This window comes from Oncorhynchus gorbuscha, linkage group LG20 (assembly GCF_021184085.1).
Source record: "Oncorhynchus gorbuscha isolate QuinsamMale2020 ecotype Even-year linkage group LG20, OgorEven_v1.0, whole genome shotgun sequence".
In the NCBI taxonomy this organism is placed as follows: Eukaryota; Metazoa; Chordata; class Actinopteri; order Salmoniformes; family Salmonidae; genus Oncorhynchus; species Oncorhynchus gorbuscha.
The window spans coordinates 33,759,850-33,783,895 of NC_060192.1; the positions used below are offsets into that span (position 1 = coordinate 33,759,850).

Sequence of the window (24,046 nt, forward strand, 5' to 3'; positions counted from 1 at the left end):
ATATGTGGTTATCTTACCTAGCCCTGAAAGTCGCTCTGGATAAGAGCACCTTCTAAAGGACTAAAATGACAATGTAAATTCAGCAGATTGACAAGAAGAAAGACAGCCATGTTTATTATTATTCTAGATGAAGAGTGTGGGAAATCACTTCATAGCCTACACTAAGAAGTGTACTACAAAGAAGGCTCAATGAGTTAGCCGGCTAACTAAGAAAATATGTGTTTTTGGTTGTTAATCAATTAGACTATGCCCATTTCAAGCTTATCTTTCAATCAACCTGACAGAGCTTGAGATGATCTACAGAGAAGAATAGGAGAAACTCCCCAAATACAAGTGTGCCAAGCTTGTAGTGTCATACCCAAGAACACTGTCTGAATACTTATTTAAATGTCATATTTCATTATTTGTTTGTTTAATACATTTGCAAAAATAAACTGTTTTTTGTTTTTGTCATTATGTAGTATTGTGTGTACATTGATGAGGAATAAAAACAATGTAATATATTTTAGAATAAAGGCTATAATGTAACAAAATGTGGAAAAAGTGAAGGGGTCTGATTACTTTCCGAATGCGCCGTATACCCCTCTCGTGTATTGTCTGCTGCTTTGTCTGTTTCCAGCACGGGTTAATCGGAATTAACAGCTGGCGGTTGCTGCGCATGCGCGGATCCGCCATACAGAGGAAATAGCCGGGGAGTAGGTAGCTGCCTGAGAACGAGAGAGCGAATACCACGGATACAGCTGGTTTCTCTTCAAACAATTATGACCGTCTTTCCGTTGTCACTTTCTCTCAGGTATCTGTTTCCCGGTCGCTGAATGGCGCTGGTTACCGTGCAGCGCTCGCCGACCCCCAGCACCAGTTCCAGCCCCTGTGTTTCGGTAAGCCACGGTCGTTTCGACCCCCCAACCATCGAATCTCTCGCTCGAAGCTTTGGGTTGATTTCCGCTGTTTTTGCGGACTGTACATAACTGCCTTTGTACTTCTACGCATGCGTAAAATGTCTATTCATTTTGGAATAACAGTAGCAAATGTATCAGTTCAAATGTGATGCAACAGTGATAGTTACAATACAACAAATTTACCAAGCACAGGCAATGAAACGTGTGTAAATCGTATGACATCTTAGTATGGTTTCAAGAGGAGAAATATAGGCAACATTTGTCTGGTAGGTTTCGTCAGCTGCTACTGACATCGCGACGTAACTTACACGCCGGTAAGACCAGGCTACTCGACACACCAGCGAGTGACCATAGTCTACTGTAAAATGGCAGGTTATCTAGAGTAACTGGTCTCCCCATGTAATCAAAAAAACACTTTATCAGACCAGGAACATGATTTGGTCACTTTCTTTGTTTCCTGGAATGAGTCGTTTCGCGTTGGAGAAGTAACTAACTAAAGCCACATTTCCTGCTCGTCAGTATGTAATAAAGACTTGTGGTACTCGTGACGCGTATGCATGCGGGTAATTTACAAGTCTCTAGACTGTTGTTTCGTTGGCATGTAAACTAGTAGTTTATTGCCTTGACCGGTGTAGACGTATTATCTATGTAAAGCAGCTGAACCGGGTTCCGGTATTTACACACCGCCTGTGTGCCCTGTGCCTCATTACAGAAGCCTGTCAGGCAATCAGGAAGCAAGAGTTCATGCTGCACATTGCTAAATAGTGCTCTGGCTTCCTGCATGTTCCAAGGGTCACTTGCATAATAGTGAGTGCTAGTAGTTGTAGGCTGCCTGAAGAACCAGATAAGTATTCACTCAACAATGTGTCTGTCTTGGGTACAGTGTAGTATTATCTGTCAATCGTGCCAGAATATTCCGACCCAACTGCTACGCTTGTTTTTACTGAACTGCACTGAGGTCGGAACGCAATCATGGAGACACCTTGGATCCGGCGCGAGATATGGGTCGAATAAACAAACCTCTCAGGTGTGCCATTCCATAATGGCTGCTGTTGCTAATGCTAGCTAGCGTGAGGATGAAAATTGCAGTTTTCTGGTAAAACCAGCAGCATTTTGACTCAGTGCAGCTCAGTGTAAACAAGTGTAAAGTAGTATCTTCTAGCAGCTATCAAATCACATTTATTTATAAAGCCCTTTTTACATCAGCTGATGTCACACAATGCTATACAGAAGCCCAGCCTAAAACCCTAAACAGCAAGCGATGTAGATATAGAAGTACGGTATATGCCACTAATCCAACGATCAATCCCTCTCATTCTTTCTCTTCAGCTCTTGAATGCCACAAGTGGAGCAATAGTAGTGGTTCACTTCTCAGGAGTATGTCCCTCATTGGGTGCTCTCCCTTTAGAAAGTACTCTTACTCTACATTTCTCACAATGTAGATAATAAGAAACTGCAGCAACCCTACATTAAAAAAATATATATTTTTTTAAACACATCAGCCAATTTTCAGCCTTTTTGCATACACAACAAGTTATGTGCATCTCCCCTACTCTGTGTTTTCATGTGCTCTAGTGAGTCAGTCAGTGTCAGCCTATCGGGGAAGCATCTCTGTTTTATGGCGTAACAGTTTAGTTGCAGAAGATGCCTCAAACTAAGGTAAACCACTACTACCATGGTTGCTGTTGTCGTCAGTCTGTCCTTGAACTGTCTGTTTCGACCAGTTGAGCCTGATTGGAGTCAACGACGGTACTGATTTTGGGGGTCTGGGGGGACAGAAATACAACCTGTCATTTGCTTTTAGCTTCCCCAAAACAAGGAGTGTGAACTGAGGTTGTGTTGTTGAGTTCTGTTGCAGAACGTTCCTCACCAGCATTGTAATCTTGGACCCTGTCATTGACGTCTCTCTACCTTCCCCCGGCTAAACCGGTTCTGTGAGTGAGGCCAGATGATAGCCTTGCCTTGCTTACGCTGCCCCTTCCCTCCACACAGGACCCTAGAAACAATAGCTGCTACTTCTGCAAAAGCTAATGGGAATACAAATAAACGCACATCTATCTACCCTTTGTGTAGACCCAGGAGGAGTAGCTACTGCATCAGTGAATGGGGATCCTAATCCTAATGAACAAATGTGTCCCATGGCTGGTTGGTGAGGTGTCTTGTGAGATGCCCATTGGGTCTTCTCGCTCTCTAGAACCCTTTGGTGAACCTGGCCAGCTCCAATGCAGTGTTGCTATGACAAAGAGGGCCAGACACACACACACACTGCTGCTGTAATACTCCATGGAGACAAGGGACTCCTACACTCAGTAGATCACCCTTCCTTCTCTGCCTGAGTGGTCAAAGTGGAAAACGTTGAATGGCGGTGGGGATTCACCTCAGTTTTTCCCCCCTACTGTCCTATCCTGCAGATGCCTCACAACACACTACTTTTTTATTCATTTACATACTTTTAAAACAACCCAAAACATATACAGACACACACACATACACAACATTACACCAGCCCAGACCCACCTGTTCTTACCCCTATCGCCTGCACTACTCTCCGGGCCAACATGTCCTCAAATCCCACACTCTTAATATTTACACAATGAAGCATAGGATTTTTCCATTGTCTTAAAGATGGAGGATATTGATTGACCGTTAAGCATACTTAAACTTCACCTCAATTATCTTTTTTATTTTTTATCATCCAACCCCATTGAGTATCTCACTGCCCTGTCATGTGACATGTCTTGAACTACATGCAAACATTTCCATACACCTTGAGGGTTTTGCATATATGTAAATGTCCCGGCTGGAGGAATCTGTGCTTCTCCTCTCCCTTCCTGTCCAGGCAAACACACAAACCTGGCCCCTTCCTGGTATCTGACCAACACACACACTCTTATTTTCGGGTGACCACCGTAGTAACCCTGAACCACACTGTCTCCCCACTCTTCATGAATTTCTATTTTGAGGCTCTGGTCATAATATTTTCGCTCAGCAATATACATTAATGGTTCTCTTTATTTTTCTCTTTTTTTTGTTGCAAAAATAGAACCATAAAATATATACTAGTGGACTATAACGTGCTATAGCTGTTTTAAGATGGAGATCAGTGTTTTTCCTGAATGCATTTAGCAGAGGTGCATTGCAGCTGATAAATAATGGCCTCCACTGCAATTTTTTTAAATAAAAAATAAATGGATATATTTGTGGGAAATGATTTAAGATGGTAAAATGTTTTCAGTGTAAACTTAAGCGACTTAAACCAGATAAAGGAGCTATATATTTGTTAAATAAGATCATCTTTGAGAACTAACAATCACCAAAATAAAAACTTGACAGTCAGGGAAAACCCAAACATGTTTGTGTGTGAATCTTTTTCTCTCGAACCGCGCCTTATAAACAGACTGAGGTCATTTTCCTGGAGAGGGTGAGCAAATTGAATACAGGCTGAATGGCTCGTCTCTCTGCTCTAATAGGGGTAGTAAAACTGCATAGCCTGTTGCACGCAGTCATTCTCTGGTGTGTGTGAGAGAGAGTTGGTCATTCTCTGGTGTGTGTGCCAGGGTTAGATCGGTTACTTTCTAAATGTAATCCGTTATTTACTAGTTATCTTTCCAGAATTGTAATCAGTAATTTTGGTATTTCCCAAACTCAGTAAAGTAATCTCAAATTAATATTACCAATTCAACAACATATATTGCAGGATAAATCAATGTTAGATACATAGTTACTGGGTGTTGCATTTGATGGGTTGGATATCTAGTCTTCCAAACCCATTGCTTTCTCCTACAGATAAAGCCCAATCAAATTATTATCTCCACATTTAAAAACCAAAGTCTGTATAATTTACAGTCAAGCCTTGGAAATATAGATTAGCCAAATTATTTTACCTGGGCATAATCTAAACAACGAAGGATTTATTAGCCCATTCAATTGTAGGGATAAATATTTTTTTTAAATACTGTAGAACAATTTGGTGAAATGTGCATTGTGGCTGCATGAACGGGCAAGTGAATTTTGTTTTTCCTGAAGAGAGGTCGGGGTGGCCCCCCAGATAGCATAAGAACACGTCATAAGCTATGGCCAAATATTTAGAATGGCAGGAAATTAGCTTTAACAGTAGACTTTGTGCATGAAAAACGTCCCATCTCCTATTCCTTCCTCAGTTTTCAAACAGAAATGGGGCATGCCTTTGGTGGTTCATCAACGTGTTATTCTAGTCATGCGCGCCATGACCGACGTACGGAAGCTAGTGTTGTAGCTAAGCTAGCCACTTGTTGCTAGCCAGTAACTCCTCCAGTATGTGTTGACGTCATTTCACAGGATTTGAGGGAGGGAGGGTTCTACTAAGCGATATGGGATTGTTTTGAGAGGTTCATACAAATGAAAGTTTTGCTATTTGATGAAACAAAAAATATATAAAATAATTTGATTTTAAACATTTTATTTAGCTGTACTGCTATTAACTCATAACAACTTATTGAATAACAGATTCACTACATGGAACAACTGATAGACCCCCCCCAAAAAAATCAAAAGGAAGTTTGTTTCCGATGTGTCTGTCCTATATCCTGAGATATAAGAAAGATCAGGCAACATTAATCTTTTTTTTTTTAAATGAACCCTGTATTTTTGTCATTAAAAGGTTTCAATGTAATTCCATTACTTTTTTAAAGTGAGATTTTCACTGGACTGTTACATTAAAATGTGTTGCTCTGTCTGTATGCTACGTCTTGCTTGTCCTATGTTGCTCTGTCTGTATGCTACGTCTTGCTTGTCCTATGTTGCTCTGTCTGTATGCTACGTCTTGCTTGTCCTATGTTGCTCTGTCTGTATGCTCTGTCTGTACGTCTTGCTTGTCCTATGTTGCTCTGTCTGTATGCTACGTCTTGCTTGTCCTATGTTGCTCTGTCTGTATGCTCTGTCTGTATGCTACGTCTTGCTTGTCCTATGTTGCTCTGTCTGTATGCTACGTCTTGCTTGTCCTATGTTGCTCTGTCTGTATGCTACGTCTTGCTTGTCCTATGTTGCTATTGTCTATATTGTCATTGTTTTTAATAACCTGCCCAGGGACTGCGGTTGAAAATTAGCCAGCTGGCTAAAACCGGCACTTTTACTGAAGCGTTGATTAATGTGCACTGTCCCTGTAAAAATAAACATTCCTTGCCAAATGATGACAGTTTTTATCACAAATTCTAAATGGACTGGTTGATTGAAGTAGGAAAACGTGTACTGAAAACGAGCTGCAGTTTTAGAATAATTGCGTCTTGTCTATTTTCCACTTTAGGAACTGCTAGAGCCATTCAGAATTGTTTTGCCGAGGCTATAACCCCCCCCTTAACATAGACTGGTTCCACACTGAAAATACGCAAAAACATTTAATCTTGATAAAGGCCGGGCGTATTTTCAACAGAATCTTTTAAGCATATGCCCACAACTACATACCATGTGTATCCATGCCAGCCTAGGACCTTCACATCTTGCTTCTTAACCTGCAGGATTGTCTGAGACCAGGTACCCAGACAGCTGATGTAACTGTGGGTTTGCACAACCAAAGATGTCTGTACAAACTGTCAGAATCCGTCTCAGAGAAGCTCATCTGAATGCTCATCGTCCTCACCAGGGTCTTGACCTGACTGCAGTTCAGCGTCGTAACCAACTTCAGTATGCAAGTGCTTACCTTCGATGGCCACTGACACGCTGGAGAAGAGTGTTCTTCAAAGATTAATCTGGGTTTCAACTGTTCCGGGCAGATGGCAGACAGCGTGTATGGTGTCCTGTGGTCGAGCAGTGTGCTGATGTCAACGTTGTGAACAGAGTGCCCCATGGTGGCGGTGGGTTATGGTATGGGCAGGCATAAGCTACAGACAACAAACACAATTGCATTTTATTGATGGCAATTTGAATGCACAGAGACACTGTGACGAGATCCTAAGACCCATTGTCGTGCCATTCATCTGCTGCCATCACCTCATGTTTCAGCATAATGTACAGCCCCATCTCGCAAGGATCTGTACACAATTCCTGGATGCTGAAAATGTCCCAGTTCTTCCATGGCCTGCATATTCACCAGACATGTCCCCGTTGAGCGCGTTTGGGATGCTCTGGATCGAAGTGTACAACGTTCCTGTTCCTGCCAATATCCAGCAACTTCGCACAGAAATTGAAGAGTGGGACAACATTCCAGAGGCCACAATCACAGCATAAGGTGCACCTTTGTAATGTTCATGCTGTTTAATCATCTTCTTCATATGCCACACCTGGATTACCTTGGAAAATGAGAAATTCTCACTAACAGGCATGTTAACACATTTGTGCCCCAAAAAAATTGAGAAACCAAATGGATAAATACAAGTTAAATGGGTTTCCATTGCATTTTCAACTCTACTGATGGTTTTGTCACATTGTTGCGTTATAAAGCAAATGTGTCGCATTTACAGTGCAGGAACGGCTACCTACAATGACATTATGGATAAGAGCCATTTTATTTTTATTTGTCAAATGGCAGCCGCATCGATTATCATGTCACCAGAACACGACCCTCTATATTTATTGGAAAGGAGCATCAAGCTCATCACGTGCACTCATCATCACCCTGTTCAGTTCGTCATAATTTATTTAATTTGTATTTTAATAAACTGCATGCTTTCCTGAGTTGTAGTGGGAGGACCACACAACATATCGCGTGACTCCAAGTTTACTTCGAAAATGATGAATTCCACCGCAATTTCTCAAATAATTAATTGTATCGACAAAAATAAATCCCACGATGTCAACAAATAAATAGTCTGTTAGCATTTATAAAATTGTACTGGCAAATTGTGTTTACATCAGCCTGTCGTGATGTTTTTCACACATCAGATAATTCATCCACATGAAATGGTTGGATGGAACTCTGGTTATTGAATCAGAAAGGTGTCAGAAAAATGGTGCAAACGTTCTTTCTCAATTGAAAAGTAACGGTAGAAATTATCATGTAGTTCTTCAAAAGTATCTGTAAATCTACAATATTTTTGCTGGTAAGGTAGTAGATTACAGTTAAAACACTTTTTAAAATCAGTTAAATGGGGATCCATTACTCCCCAACTGGTCAATGTGAGAGTTGGTCAGTCTCTGGACCATCTGTGTGTTTTCTCTCCTCAGGAGTCTGGCAGTGGGGAGGATGACCGGCGCTCTCAGCCTAGGAGGTAAGACAGATGCACACCCCCTGACATCATCACTCTTGTTTGTGACACTACAAATGTCACTCTGTGCCATTGTGACATCAGAGACCATGTGCAATTGTGAGAAATCTGATAAATGTGACAGTAAGCAGGTTTATTCGACAAAAGCAATGTTGCAATTTAAAAAAAATAATTGAGACGTGTAATGGAAACGGAGTGTATATATATATATATATATATATGATACATTATCTAAAGATCGACAATATTTTTATCCGTTCGACGGGTGGATTTTTCTTCGGTCTAACTTTTATTGTGGCAAATTTATTTTATTTCACATTTTATTTAACCAGGTAGGCAAGTTGAGAACAAGTTCTCATTTACAATTGCGACCTGGCCAAGATAAAGTAAAGCACATACAACAACACAGAGTTACACATGGAGTAAAACAAACAGTCAATAATACAGTAGAAAAATAAGTCTATATACAATGTGAGCAAATGAGGTGAGATAAGGGAGGTAAAGGCAAGAGGCCATGGTGGCGAAATAAATACAATATAGCAAGTAAAACACTGGAATGGTAAATTTGCTGTGGAAGAATGTGCAAAGTAGAGAGAAATAATGGGGTGCAAAGGAGCAAAATAAATACAGTAAGGGTAGTTTGGGCTAAATTATAGATGGGCTATGTACAGGTGCAGTAATCTGTGAGCTTCTCTGACAGCTGGTGCTTAAAGCTAGTGAGAGAGAAGGGTTTTCAGTTTCGGAGATTTTTGTAGTTCGTTCCAGTCATTGGCAGCAGAGAACTGGAAGCAGAGGCCGCCAAAGGAAGAATTGGTTTTGGTGATGACCAGAGATATGTGGGTGCTGTTATGGTGACCAGCGAGCTGAGATAATGGGGGCTTTACCTAGCAGGGTCTTGTAGATGACCTGGAGCCAGTGGGTTTGGAGATGAGTATGAAGCGAGGGCCAGCCAACGAGAGCATACAGGTTGCAGTGGTGGGTAGTATATGGGCTTTGGTGACACAATGGGTGGTACTGTGATAGACTGCATCCAATTTATTGAGTAGGGTATTGGACAGTTTGGTCAGTTTCACGAGGGTATGTTTGGCAGCATGTGTGAAGGACGCTTTGTTGCGAAATAGGAAGCCAATTCTAGATTTAATTTTGGATTGGAGATGTTTGATGTGAGTCTGGAAGGAGAGTTTACAGTCTAACCAGACACCTAGGTATTTGTAGTTGTCCACATATTATAAGTCAGAACTGTCCAGAGTAGTGATGCTGGAGGGGCGGGCAGGTGCAGGCAGCGATCGGTTGAAGAGCATGCATTTAGTTTTACTTGTATTTAAGAACAGTTGGAGGCCACGATATGGCATTGAAGCTCATCTGGAGGGTTGTTAACACATTGTCAAAAGAAGGTCCAGAAGTCTACAGAATGATATCGTCAGCGTAGAGGTGGATCAGAGACTCACCAGCAGCAAGAGTGACATCATTGATGAATACAGAGAAGAGAGTCGGCCCAAGAATTGAACCCTGTGGCACCCCCATAGAGACTGCCAGAGGCCCAGACAACAGGCCCTCCGATTTGACACACTGAACTCTATCAGAGAAGTAGTTGGTGAACAAGACGAGGCAATCATTTGAGAAACCAAGGCTATCGAGTCTGCCGATGAAGATGTGGTGATTGACAGAGTCGAAAGCCTTGGCCAGGTCAATGAATACGGCTGCACAGTATTGTTTCTTATCGATGACGGTTAAGATGAGCGTGGCTGAGGTGCACCCATGACCAGCTCTGAAACCAGATTGTTTAGCGGAGAAGGTGCGGTGGGATTCGAAATGGTCGGTAATCTGTTTGTTGACTTGGCTTTCGTAGAACCTTAGAAAAGCAGGGTAGGATAGATATAGGTCTGTAGCAGTTTGGGTCAAAAGTGTCCTCCCCTTTGAAGAGGTGGATGACCGCAGCTGCTTTCCAATCTTTCGGAATCTCAGACGACATGAAAGAGAGGTTGAACAGGCTAGTAATAGGGGTTGCAACAATTTCGGCAGATCATTTTTTTAGAAAGAAAGGGTCCAGATTGTCTAGCCCGGCTGATTTGTAGGGGTCCAGATTTTGCAGCTCTTTCAGAACATCAGCCGACTGGATTTGGGAGAAGGAGAAATGGGGAAGGCTTGGGCGAGTTGCTGTGGGGGGTGCAGTGCTGTTGACCGGGGTAGGGGTAGCCAGGTGGAAAGCATGGCCAGCCGTAGAAAAATGCTTATTGAAATTCTCAATTATGGTGGATTTATCAGTGGTGACAGTGTTTCCTATCTTCAGTGCAGTGGGCAGCTGGGGAGGAGGTGTTCTTATTCTCCATGAACTTTACAGTGTCCCAGAACTTTTTTGAGTTTGTGTTGCAGGAAGCAAATTTCTGCTTGAAAAAGCTAGCCTTGGCTTTTCTAACTGCCTGTGTATATTGGTTTCTAGCTTCCCTGAAAAGTTACATATTCGATGCTAATGCAGAACCCCATAGGATGTTTTTGTGTTGGTTAAGGGCAGTCGGGTCTGGAGAGAACTAAGGGCCATATCTGTTCCTGGTTCTAAATTTCCAAATTTCTTCATCAAATGACGATGGAAACTGTGTTTTTTGAATAAAGTATGATTGACAAATAATTTTTAATGTACGCAGGGCACATGATGTCACTGCATAACTATAAAGCTCACTCCACTATAGATACCGCATTTAAAACAACTGGGACCTCGGAAAAATAGGTCAAATCATGACATCAGTGATCCTCAGGTCAGAAAGTCAGAGTTCTAGAAAGAGGCCAGAGTTTCCGAGTCGGATGGCTGTACAAATCTCAATTATTTTTTTGCCTAGTTAAGTTAGTTTGTTTCCCCCCCAGAGTTCTCAGTTTTGAATGCACTGAAGTCTGCTATTTCGGAGTTCTGAGCTTAAAGTTGTTTTGAATGCGGCATAATTGTAAATGCCTAGGTCTTGTGAAATACTTTTTTTTTTTTTCAACTATAAGCATTTTTCTTTGCAGGACAAGTGTTGTCCTGACTTTCAAGAATGCCTGAATTGCTTCGCCTTGCTTTTCTGGTTGGCTGGCAAGTTTCACCTTGCAATTATTTCAGATCTACAGGAGTGTAAGTCTGACCATGGCACGGACCCTGGGCGATACGATGGCACATGATGATTTATTAGAATATGGCAAATATTAGTCCATTATTCCATTCTATCCATGCTGGCTTTCGCAGACTACCTGAGACATAAAACAGATGGGTGGGAGGGAAATGTATTAATGCCCAATTTGCCTAAAGGGGTAATGGAAACACTTGGAAACAACATTTTTTATTCAACACTAGGTTTTCGTGCAAACGTATTTCTTTAGGTGTGGTATCATTATGTCCAGCTGTTTTCATCGACACAAGATGGTTCAATGGAAACGTACTCTAGCAGGCAATTGTCACATGTATTTTCTATGCAAACTTTCTAAATCGCGAAATCACTGGACAAGTTAATGGAAACGGCTGGTGACCTCAAGCAGCACCTGTGTGAGCGTTCTGTCCTGTGTGATTGTGACCTCATAAAGAACTCCTCTGTGATTGACTCCATAAAGAACTCCTGTGCTATTGTAACATCACAATGAGATTCTCCCTTTGTTGCTTAGACCAGTGAGTGTCTGAGCTGTGGAGTCGTTGTAGATCAGGTTTGTCATGTCTCTGTCCACAACAGACTCCAGCTGAACAGCTCTCACGTAACATTGCCTTCTGCTCATGTGTTCGTCTGTGTGTTTACTAAACAAAGTCAGTACTAGGGCTTCATCTCTTCCCATTGCTTTATTTGTCCCATTTTTGTCAGAAAGGCTCAGTCAATGTTGGCACTGCAGTTCTCTGACTGTCAACTAGAGAGCAGTGTAGCTTGTCAGAGTCTGTCAGGATGTGGGCCAAAATAATTAGAACAGAACATGGATCACAGGCCAGTTTGGTGTTTCTGTTATCACATTGAGAGAGCTGTCAGTGTTTGTGCAGCTGGGAGTGAAATCAATATTCACAAGGAGCAGCAACGTGTGTGTGTGTGTGTGTGTGTGTGTGTGTGCACTTTTGAGTTGTGTGTGCCTTCTCATTTTGAGTGGATACAAATCACGTTTGAAAAATATATTTTTGTGATCTATTCAACAAATACACATGGAAGCAGCTCACACAACACACCGATGAAGGCTGTAAAGCCGAAACATCTGTGTACGCTATCCCTGATGCAGTGAAAAGAATGAAAAACATTGAGTAATGAAGTAAGCATTATGCAACATCCTTTTTAAGTGTGGACCCATCACATTCCCCTTCTGTTTGAGCAGCTCACACTATGGAAAGTATTTTACCAACACACGCACTGTTGTTTTCAGCCACTCCAGATTGAACCTTTTTCAGGCGAACTCTTCCAGTGGATCCTACTTCCACATGCTGCCTGCCCGGGGTTGTTTGTGCGTCTTGGTGAGCTGCTAAGTGCAAATGGTGTAGCGGTTTAAGGGGATGAACAGGGGTCGTCCTAATAACCTTTAAACTGTCAGATGGACCTGTGTGTGTCAATATACTGTACCTATATTAGATAGGCCTAGGTTTGTGTGTGTGTCTGAGGGTAATCTAATACACTGAGTAATGCATTGTTTGGGGTCATGATCAGGAGTGTGTGCGTGCATGAATACCCCCCCCCCTCCCTGCATGCATCAGACTAATGTCTTGTGTCTCTCGACATGTACCTCCTTGACCACCAGCAGTACAGTAGTTGCACTACTGTTCCAAACCATGCTGCCGAAGGTCAACGGGTGTTTTCTCTCCAGTGTTCTATGGAAGGAGCACAGAAGTCCCCAAAACAACATCCAAGGTCTTTTCAAACCAAATTGAAGCCAAGTTGTTTTAGTTTGGGAGTCGGCTACAAAGGTAAACGGCTGTCCCGCCCCAACATCTATAATGGAAAGAGATACACTGCTCTGTGTATTGACTGAGTCAGTAGTGGTTGGACATTGTCAACAGGGGGACGTCACTTTTTATATTGTTCACTGTAAAATTCCCCTAACACAAGTACAGTATTAACGGCTGGCTGGCTGTGTCGGTCTTTGCAGAGTCATAAATGACTGATTTATCAAGTCTAATGACACAGCGGTCAGGTGATTGGCCGCCTCAGGCTTCCACAGGTTGTGATTGGCTATGTCAGGGCGAGGTGTGACTTTCATCAGATACCTTTTATTGTTCTCGATAGATTACGTGCATCCTGCATGCATGAATACAGCAGACGTTGTATTGAACCCAGGTTGCCAATGTGACTTGGACTGTACTAGCCCTCTGAGCTAAAGCCTAGGTGACCCACGCCACCTCCTCTACACATGTACATACGTTTATTTGCTCAGATAAAATGACATAAACCTCTGCTCTGTATGCAAGGCCCTACAACAGAAATGGGTTACTGAACAAATGAATCAAACCCTGGTATGAGCTGGTTCCAGAGAGGAAATCGGCCAGGAACGTCTTTCACAGTTTTACTGCACCCTCTTGCATCAGACTTTGGGTTAGTGGACTTTCCTGTTTATCTGACCACAGTGATAGCGTCTTGTACCCCACAGACTTCCATCAATCAGGCTTTGGATAACCACTGTTTACTGTTTATCTGGTCACAATGTTAGTTAGTCAGTGTTCCTTGTGTTAATCATTACCTCCGAACCTGATTACTCACACAAGCACATGTTTGTTTTAATGTCCTTGTGGGTCTAAACAATTGTTTCCCATTTAAAATATCAGTTTCCCTAAACCTAACCCCTAAGCCTTAAATTGCCTTTTCCCTTGTGGGGACCTGTGAAATGTCCCCATTTGTATAGATGTTCCTTGTTTTACTATCATTGTCAGGATGTCTGGTCCCTACAAGGATAGTAAAACCAAAAAAACACACACTTGAGTCTTAAACTTCTCAGAACATGCAGCCAGGTGATCTGATATGAGGGTCTAGAACATACAGCCAGGTGATATGAGGAGGGACTAGAACATACAGCCAGGTGATATGAGGAGGGACTAGAACATACAGCCAGGTGATATGAGGAGGGACTAGAACATACAGCCAGGTGATATGAGGAGGCACTAGAACATACAGCCAGGTGACCTGAGGAGGGACTAGAACATACAGCCAGGTGACATGAGGGACTAGAACATACAGCCAGGTGACATGAGGGACTAGAACATACAGCCAGGTGACCTGAGGGACTAGAACATACAGCCAGGTGACCTGAGGGACTAGAACATACAGCCAGGTGACCTGAGGAGGGACTAGAACATACAGCCAGGTGACCTGAGGGACTAGAACATACAGCCAGGTGACCTGAGGAGGGACTAGAACATACAGCCAGGTGACCTGAGGAGGGACTAGAACATACAGCCAGGTGACCTGAGGAGGGACTAGAACATACAGCCAGGTGACCTGAGGAGGGACTAGAACATACAGCCAGGTGACCTGAGGAGGGACTAGAACATACAGCCAGGTGACCTGAGGAGGGACTAGAACATGCAGCCAGATGTGATGATATGAGGAGGGACTAGAACATGCAGCCAGATGAGATGATATGAGAAGAGAATAGAGCTAAAGAAAGGAAACAATTGTATGAGTGTAACCGATTTGTACCAGTCAGGCCCTCCATTCTCTGTAAGCAGTTTTGTGAGAGGTTTTATTTCAATAGGTCAGTCCTGGAAAAACAAGGAGAGATGAGTTTAGAAATAGCTGCTGGGACTGTTAAACACCTCCCTGTTGTATTCAGGTAATGTTTACCTTCATTTTACCAGGAAATTAAAAGCATTATACCAGATTCTTAAAGTGGAACTGACAGCATTTTAGCAACATGAAATCTCAAAACCTGTTCATAGACATCTCGGGAAGATTAAAAATAAAAAAAACATTTTCTGACAAGCGAGCACTTATGGTCGTTTTCACGTTTCATTAATTCTTAGAATGTTTTTATTTTTTATATTTTTTTAACCTTTATTTAACCAGGCAAGTCAGTTAAGAACAAATTCTTATTTTCAATAACGGCCTAGGAACAGTGGGTTAACCGCCTGTTCAGGGTCAGAACGACAGATTTGTACCTTGTCGGCTCGGGGGTTTGAACTTGCAACCTTCCGGTTACTAGTCCAACACTAGGCTACCCTGCCGCCCCATGTCTGGGAATTACGTATACTAAGTCATTTGTGAAACTGCTATAGCAATATAGATTGCTATAGCGGCTGTGTCTTTGGACAATTGAATAGACACGGCAGTAAATAAAACCAAATAAAAAACATCTGTCTCGTCCAGGACCGGAGTCTCCGCAGACCGGTGCACCATAGACAATCAGAGCTACAGTAGGCCTTTAAGCAAACAAGCCATTTGCTACACAGGCCTGCCATCATTCACTTTGAACTGGACTGGCTGTTTACAGACAGTTGCAACAGCTTGACTTGAGATCATTAGAATGCATTCACCAAAAGACACAAAATACACCTGAATGGATTTCTAAAAATGTGTCAATACCACGGTAGTCCCCTTACATTTGGGAACTTTACTACAGTCCTATTGATCAAACAACCATGAAAGGTAGGCTCTCTCTCCATTATGCACAGTACCAATCAAAAGTTTGGACACCTACTCATTCCAGGGATTTTCTTTATTTTTTACTATTTTCTACATTTTATAGAATAATAGTGAACCATAAAATAACACATATGGAATCATGTAGTAACCAAAAAAGTGTTAAAACAAATCAAAATATTTTATATTTGAGATTCTTCAAATAGCCACCATTTGCCTTGACAGCTTTGCACATGCTTGGCATTCTCTAAACCAGCTTCATGAGGTAGTCAGCTGGAATGCATTTCAATTAACAGGTGTGCCTTGTTAAAAAGTTCATTTGTGGAATTTATTTAATGTGTTTGAGCCAATCAGTTGTGTTCTGACAGTGTAGGGGTGGTATACAGAAGAGAGCCTTATTTGGTAAAAGACCATGTCCATATTATGGCAAGAACAGCTCAAATAAGCAAAGAGAAATGACAGTCCATCATTACTTTAAGACATGAAGGTCAGTCAATCCTGAAAATGTCAAGAACTTTGAAAGTTTCTTCAAGTGCAGTCACAAAAACCAAGTGCTATGATGAAACTGGCTCTCATGAGAACCGCCACAGGAAAGGAAGACCCAGAGTTACCTCTTCTGCAGAGTATAAGTTCATTAGTTACCAGCCTCAGAAATTGCAGCCCAAAAAAATGCTTCCGAGTTCAAGTAACGGACACATCCCGACATCAACTGTTCAGAGGAGCCTGTGTGAATCAGGCCGTCATGGTAAAAAATGCTGCAAAAAAACACTACCAAAGGACACCAATAAGAAGAGACTTGCTTGGACCAAGAAACACTAGCAATGTACATTAGACCGGTGGAAATCTGTCCTTTGGGCCAAATTTGAGATTTTTGATTCCAACAGCTGTGTCTTTGTGAGACGCAGAGTAGGTGAGCGGATGATTTTCGCATGTGTGGTTCCCTCCTTGAAGCATGGAGGATGTGTGATGGTGTGGGGGTGCTTTGCTGGTGACACTGTCTGACTTTATTTAGAATTCAAGGCACACTTAACCAGCATGGCTACCACAGCATTCTGCAGTGATATGCCATCCCATCTGGTGTGCACCATCATTTGTTTTTCAACAGGACAATGACCCAACACACCTCCAGGCTGTGTAATGGCTATTTGACCAAGGAGCGTGATGGAGTACTGCATCAGATAGCCTGGCCTCCACAATCACCTGACCTCAACCCAAGTGAGATGGTTTGGGTTGAGTTGGACCGCAAAGTGAAGGAAAAGCAGCCAACAAGTGCTCCGCATATGTGGGAACTCCTTCAAGACTGTTGGAAAAGCATTCCAAGTAAAGCTGTCAAGTGGCTACTTAGAAGAATCTCAAATATAAAATCTATTTTGCCATAACACTTTTTTTGGTTACTACATGATTCCATATGTGTTATTTCATAGTTTCAATGTCTTCAATATTATTCTACAATGTAGATAATAGTAAAAATAAAGAAACCCTTGAATGAGTAGGTGTGTCCATACATTTTACTGATACTGTACATCAACTAATTCTAGCCAGAGCAAGATGAGCTGAAATATATATATTTTTTAATTTGACTTTTATTTAACGGCGGCAGGGTAGCCTAGTGGTTAGAGAGTTGGACTAGTAACCGGAAGGTTGCAAGTTCAAACCCCCGAGCTGACATGGTACAAATCTGTCCTTCTGCCCCTGAACAGGCAGTTAACCCACTGTTTCTAGGCCATCATTGAAAATAAGAATTTGTTCTCAACTGACTTGCCTAGTTAAATAAAGGTAAAATAAATAAAAAATTAAAAAATGACATGACATCCTCCTAGCAGCTAGCTAGCTATCTAGCCTATGGTAAGCCCTGTCTTTTTAACTTGTTACATCCGCTAACATATTAGCCACATTATGACTGACCTGTGATCATTGCCTTTGCTAGTTTGATTGTATTGACGTTCCCAGCCTTAGTTACGTTTGTCCGTTTTTGTCCAAAATATTGAGTCATTGAAACAGTGCATCTGTGATTTCCAACCTGATAGCAATATTGTTTGGACAACCAAGAAACGTATTGGTGAATTATATTAATCATGTATTGAACTGCATCATCTATTCTGTCAACAATGTCTTAGTGTACGTCATGGAATATAACCCATTTTAAAATACTCTTATAAAGTTGTTTTTGTAGCATAAACTGGGAATTTCATAATTTTGACTGATATTATGATTGGCTGTTTCATATCTGCGAAGTAGTTAACTGCTGTCTGTTCCACTTTTTAATGTAAAATAGCAGCAGCCAGGTGTAACCTTGCAGGTCAGTGACGTCGTGGGAGCAAAACATACACACTCATTCTCGTCCAAGGGGTATTCAACTCTTCTCCTACGAAGTCCGGCTGTTTTTCTGTCCTACTTGATAATTAATTGCACCAACCTGGTGTCTCAGGTCTAAATCAGTCCCTGACTAGAACAATGAAAAAATGTGGTAGAACTGGCTTGGGTGTCCGAAGTTGTTTAATTGATCTAGTCCATGTAGTGTGGTAGAACTGGTTTTGGCGTTCGAAGTTGTTTGAGGGATGTAGTCCATGTAGTGTGGTAGAACTGGTTTGAGCGTTCGAAGTTGTTTGATGGATCTAGTCCATGTAGTGTAGAACTGGCTTGGGCGTTGCATACAGGAAGAGGACTGCCCAGACACCGGTAGGCTAAACTCAGAGAGACACACACACGGAGTATACCAAACATTAGGAACACCTTCCTAATATTGAGTTGCACCCTCCTTTGCCCTCAGAACAGCCTCAATTTGTCAGGGGGGGGGGTGGTCTCTACAAGGTGTGGAAAGTGTTCCACAGGGATACTGGCCCATGTTGACTCTATGCTTCCCACAGTTGTGTCAAATTGGCTGGATGTCCTTTGGTAATGGAAAAAGCAGGTGTTCTTAATGTTTTGTATTCTCAGTGTATATGTATTGGTCATTTGGCACCAATCCAGTCAGGTATTGAAGGTTATCTAAATAATGTACTAGCAGGAAGTCAATCAGATTATTAACGCACTAATCAATTATTAAACCCCATCCTGTCTCAGAAAGGATTACTGTGTGTGGGTGTGTATTTTTGTGAGCCTGGTGTGAGTGTTTTTACATGTGGCTGTAGGGTCACCATGGTGATAAGTGTGTGTGTGTGTGTGGACACAGACCCAGTGACATGGCTGGTCCAGCAGAGTGTCTGGTGTTTTTGTCCGGCATCCTCTGTCTCATTGAAAAGTTTGAATTTCAGTGGTCCAACCAGAGAGGTAGATGAGCTAGGGTAGGGTTCCCAAACTCGGTCCTCAGGACCCCAAGGGGTGCACGTTTTGTTTGTTGCCCTGGTGCTACACAGCTGATTTCAAATCAACTAATCATCAAGGTTTCATTTGAATCAGTTGTGTAATGCTGGGGCAAAAACCCCTTGGGGTCCAGAAGACAGAGTTTGGGAAATCCTGAGCTAGGAAGAGGAACATTCCCATGCGTGTGTGTGTGTGTGTGTGTGTGTGTGTGTGTGTGTGTGTGTGTGTGTGTGTGTGTGTGTGTGTGTGTGTGTGTGTGTGTGTGTGTGTACACGCACTGCACCTTTTCCTGCTTTCCCACTCACAGTTCTGCAAACATGAGCTCAGCTCCCTAGTGGACAAGGTTTCCGCAAGCACAGCGATATCCTCCGTGTGTGTGTGTGTTTTGTGTGCGTGCTTGTTAGAGATGGAATGATTGAAAGAGAGAAGACGTGTAGTGATATGAGGGAGAAAAGAATGTGGTAAGTGGGGGAGAAATAAAGAGCGATGGAGCAGGAAGGTGATGATTGGGTCATTAGTGTTCCTCTTCCAATCAGTTAGCAGTAGTGGATGAAGGGTTTCTCTGTCGTCAGCTGTAGTATCCAGGCTTTAACAGCTCTGAATATTATATTATTAGCTTATTGGAACCACTCATCATTATACAGTGGGGCAAAAAAGTATTTAGTCAGCCACCAATTGTGCAAGTTCTCCCACTTAAAAAGATGAGAGGCCTGTAATTTTCATCATAGGTACACTTCAACTATGACAGACAAAATGAGAAAAGAAATCCAGAAAATCACATTGTAGGAATTTTTTAAATTACTTTATTTGCAAATTATGGTGGAAAATAAAGTATTTGGTCACCTACATTTACATTACATTTACATTTAAGTAATTTAGCAGACGCTCTTACAAACAATCAAAATTTCTGGCTCTCGCAGACTTGTAACTTCTTTAAGAGGCTCCTCTGTCCTCCACTTGTTACCTGTATTAATGGCATCACAAGAACGGTGAGCAAAAATCCCAGAACCACACAGGGGGACCTAGTGAATGACCTGCAGAGAGCTGGGACCAAAGTAACAAAGCCTACCATCAGTAACACACTGCGCTGCCAGGGACTCAAATCCTGCAGTGCCAGACATGTCCCCCTGCTTAAGCCAGTACATATCCAGGCCCGTCTGAAGTTTGCTAGAGAGCATTTGGATGATCCAGAAGAAGATTTGGAGAATGTCATGTGGTCAGATGAAACCAAAATTGAACTTTTTGGTAAAAACTCAACTCGTTGTGTTTGAAGGACAAAGAATGCTGAGTTGCATCCAAAGAACACCATACCTACTGTGAAGCATGGGTGTGGAAACATCATGCTTTGGGGCTGTTTTTCTGCAAAGGGACCAGGACGACTGATCCGTGTAAAGGAAAGAATGAATGGGGCCATGTAATCGTGAGATTTTGAGTGAAAATCAGCAAGGGCATTGAAGATGAAACGTGGCTGGGTCTTTCAGCATGACAGTGATCCCAAACACACTGTCTGGGCAACAAATGAGTGGCTTCGTAAGAAGCATTTCAAGGTCCTGGAGTGGCCTAGCCAGTCTCCAGATCTCAACCCCATAGAAAATCTTTGAAGAGAGTTGAATGTCCGTGTTGCCCAGCAACAGCCCCAAAACATCACTGCTCTAGAGGAGATCTGCATGGAGGAATGGGCCAAAATACCAGCAACAGTGTGTGAAAACCTTGTGAAGACTTACAGAAAACGTTTGACCTCTGCCATTGCCAACAAAGGGTATATAACAAAGTATTGAGAAACTTTTGTTATTGACCAAATACTTATTTTCCACCATAATTTGCAAATAAATTCATTAAAAATCCTACAATGTGATTTTCTGGATTTTTTTCTCTATTTTGTCTGTCATAGTTGAAGTGTACCTTTGATGAAAATTACAGGCCTCGTCTTTTTTAAGTGGGAGAACTTGCACAATTGGTAGCTGACTAAATACTTTTTTTGCCCCACTGTATATAACCTTATCTATTCTGTATACATCTGCTATATGTTAGGTTTAAATGTGTCTGTGATTTGAAATTAAATTGATAGATTGCATGTGATCATGGAAGGATTCAATCTCGTGTGTGTGTGTGTGTGTGTGTGTGTGTGTGTGTGTGTGTGTGTGTGTGTGTGTGTGTGTGTGTGTGTGTGTGTGTGTGTGTGTGTGTGTGTGTGTGTGTGTGTGTGTGTGTGTGTGTGTGTGTGTGTGTGTGTGTGTGTGTGTGTGTGTGTGTGTGTGTGTGTGTGTGTGTGTGTGTGTGTGTGTGTGTGTGTGTGTGTGTGTGTGTGTGGCCCCATCAGGTTAATCAAGGGCACTACAGCAGCATCGCTGCACACCGCTGAGCCATAATCAATCTAACCACTACACCTCATGGTCTTTCCTCTATACCACATAGTTGAGGGTCGAGGACAACACACAGGATTGGGATTAGTAGGATTAGGATGCTACTTGTCATTTGACAGCTGAGAATATGAACATGTTTGTTGATTTAAGCCTGTATTTTCCACAACATGAAATGTAGGCGTAGGCCACCTAATACATAGAAATCAACATGCTTGCTTCACAACCAGATAAACAACCCCGGCTAGGACCTGGCTCATGTTCTCCTCGTGTTATCTGATTGCTGTTGGATTTCCCAATCTTTGTTCCGTGTTTGTTTCGTCACGTTCTTACTGGAAGGAAGCTGAAAACAGCCGTGTCGTGTCGCTGCCGCAAGGCAGAAGGCGACCGTTTGGCGCAGATCTAGGATCAGCTTTCCTCCACATCCTGTAACCATAACGATCATTGGGGAGAACCACCAACGCCGATCTAACATCAGTGTTTATGGCTTCAGCGCTACACCCTCTATCCCTGCGGAGCCTGGATTGAAGCACATGTGCGCAGTCTCCTCCCTTTCTCCCGGGAAGTAGTATTTACCGCAGCCCAACTGCGGGTTGGGAACATTCAGGATGTCATCATCTGAACAGAATACAGCTCACAGGGATCAGTCTCTCCAGCCTCTTGATCCAGTCAAGCGTTTATTTGGCACCGATAATGAAGTGTATCTGGAGAACGAATTGTGAAACGTTGAACTTCTGTTTTTATATTGATTTTTAGTTGTTTACATTATATTATGTTAGTGTTATTACATATGTTGACTTTGGTCTAAACACAGCGGACTCGCGTTGTTTGGTGTGCTAGAGATTTGGTGCTCGTGCTTGAACCGTGTATCTGGATGAAATAAGAGTTTGAGGTTCTAAAACTAGACATCAGTGGCGTGTTTTTCGGTGTGTCCCCGATCGTGGTCAGTGCTGTACAGCGGTTCATGGTCACCCGTGCGTAACCAATCACATGGCCGCTCTGGAGTGAAGCAAGCCTCGCCACAGAACCACAGGTCGACCCACTCCCGTCCTCCACATCGCAGCGATGCCTCCCGGTGTTGTAGCCCCGTCTCCACGGAGCTCTCCGGTCCGGTGCTTCTACGCCTTGACACCGTACTTCATAGAGGACTCTGTCATCTCCCAGAGCATGATTGATCAGCTGTAAGTTTGCAGTTAACGGCTCCAGTTGAGCCCTGCTCCCTCCCATCTCTACCTTCATATACCCCAGTCAGTTTGCAGCGAAGCAGACAACTCAAATGCGGCATTTACATTTAGCTACAAAAAAAATTGTTTCGCCGTTATTTAATCAGGAAGGGCTCATTGAGATTTTGAAATGTACTTTTCAAGAGCGTCCTGGCCAAGATAGGCAGCACCATGTAATTACACATTTAGACAGACATGAAAACTACAGATGATCTAGTAAAAAAAAAAACATTCACAAGAGTATAACAATATCATAAAACATCAAATTAAAAACATTGACAGGTCAGGGAATCAGCCTCAATCTTACATCAATGATTTAAAAACACCAATCGGGACATTTGTAAGGTGTTCCAAGACGATGGCGCAGAGTACATAAAAGCCCTTTTACCAAATTCAGTTCGGACATTTTAAACAGTTAGCAGGATAAAGTCCTGCAAATGAAGAGTACCTACCACATTTCTGAACAATAAAAATGTCAAAATAAAATGGTAGGAAACCCCAAAATGGCTTTGTAAATAAAAGTATACCAGTGACTGAGCATAAGATTGAGTAGAGAAGGCCAGCCGATCCTTGTATATAAAGTGCGGTGGTGCGTGAGCGTTTTGCAGTTTTTAAATAAATCTCAATGCTCTATGATAAAGGGTGTCAATTGATCTCAAACACTGAGCGGAAGCATTCATATATAAAATATCCCCATAGTCTAGTATAGGCATAAATGTAAGTTGTTGAATATGCAATTTAAGAGGCCTTCATCAATTGAAATTCCAAGATATTTATGAGGTTACAGTCTCAATCTCATTGCCCTGACAGGTGGTGAAAGGTTCAGAGGTCTATTTCTTGCTTTAGAAAACACCATTAGTTTAGTTTTGTCAGTACTGAGGATAAGCTTCAATTGACACAAGGTATGTTGTGCTGTTTTTTTGTCAAGTGCTTCAGTGATATCATTTTAAAAACCTTCATGGCTGTTGTAATTGTGCTATGCTTCTTCCTGAAGCCCGATTGGTACATTGATCAAATAGAGTTAGTATATTTAAAAACTCTCTTAGTTGTTCACTCACAAAGGTTTCAAGTATTTTCACCAGGAGTGACAGCTTTGAGATTGGCCTATAATTATTTAAGTTGGATCTCCCCCCTTTAAAAGTGGTAGGACAAATGCAGATTTTCCAGATTTAGTGAATGTCATTACATTCCAGGGTTAGATTGAACAGAGATGTAAGTGGTTCAGCTATGAAATCAGCTGCCAGATTTACAAAGCAGGGATCCAAAAGATCAGGACCTGCAGGCTTTCTCCTTTTTTCACCTTTATTTAACCAGGTAGGCTAGTTGAGAACACCTTTATTTAACCAGGTAGGCTAGTTGAGAACACCTTTATTTAACCAGGTAGGCTAGTTGAGAACACCTTTATTTAACCAGGTAGGCTAGTTGAGAACACCTTTATTTAACCAGGTAGGCCAGTTGAGAACACCTTTATTTAACCAGGTAGGCTAGTTGAGAACACCTTTATTTAACCAGGTAGGCTAGTTG

The 24,046-nt window shown here is 42.2% G+C and overlaps 1 protein-coding gene across 2 annotated transcripts in view; it reads left to right on the plus strand.

Annotated features, from left to right (window-relative positions):
• Positions 1-659: 659 nt before the first annotated feature.
• LOC124006999 overlaps positions 660-24,046 on the plus strand; it is a 53,913-nt gene continuing 30,526 nt past the window's right edge. The window contains exons 1-2 of one of the 2 annotated variants that reach the window (XM_046317230.1): positions 660-878; positions 8,037-8,080. In XM_046317230.1, the coding sequence (XP_046173186.1) occupies positions 816-878; positions 8,037-8,080 (107 nt within the window). In that variant the 5' untranslated portion in view covers positions 660-815. Of the gene's footprint in view, positions 879-8,036; positions 8,081-21,964; positions 22,481-24,046 lie in introns of those variants that run through there. The other variant, XM_046317229.1, reaches the window with a different exon arrangement.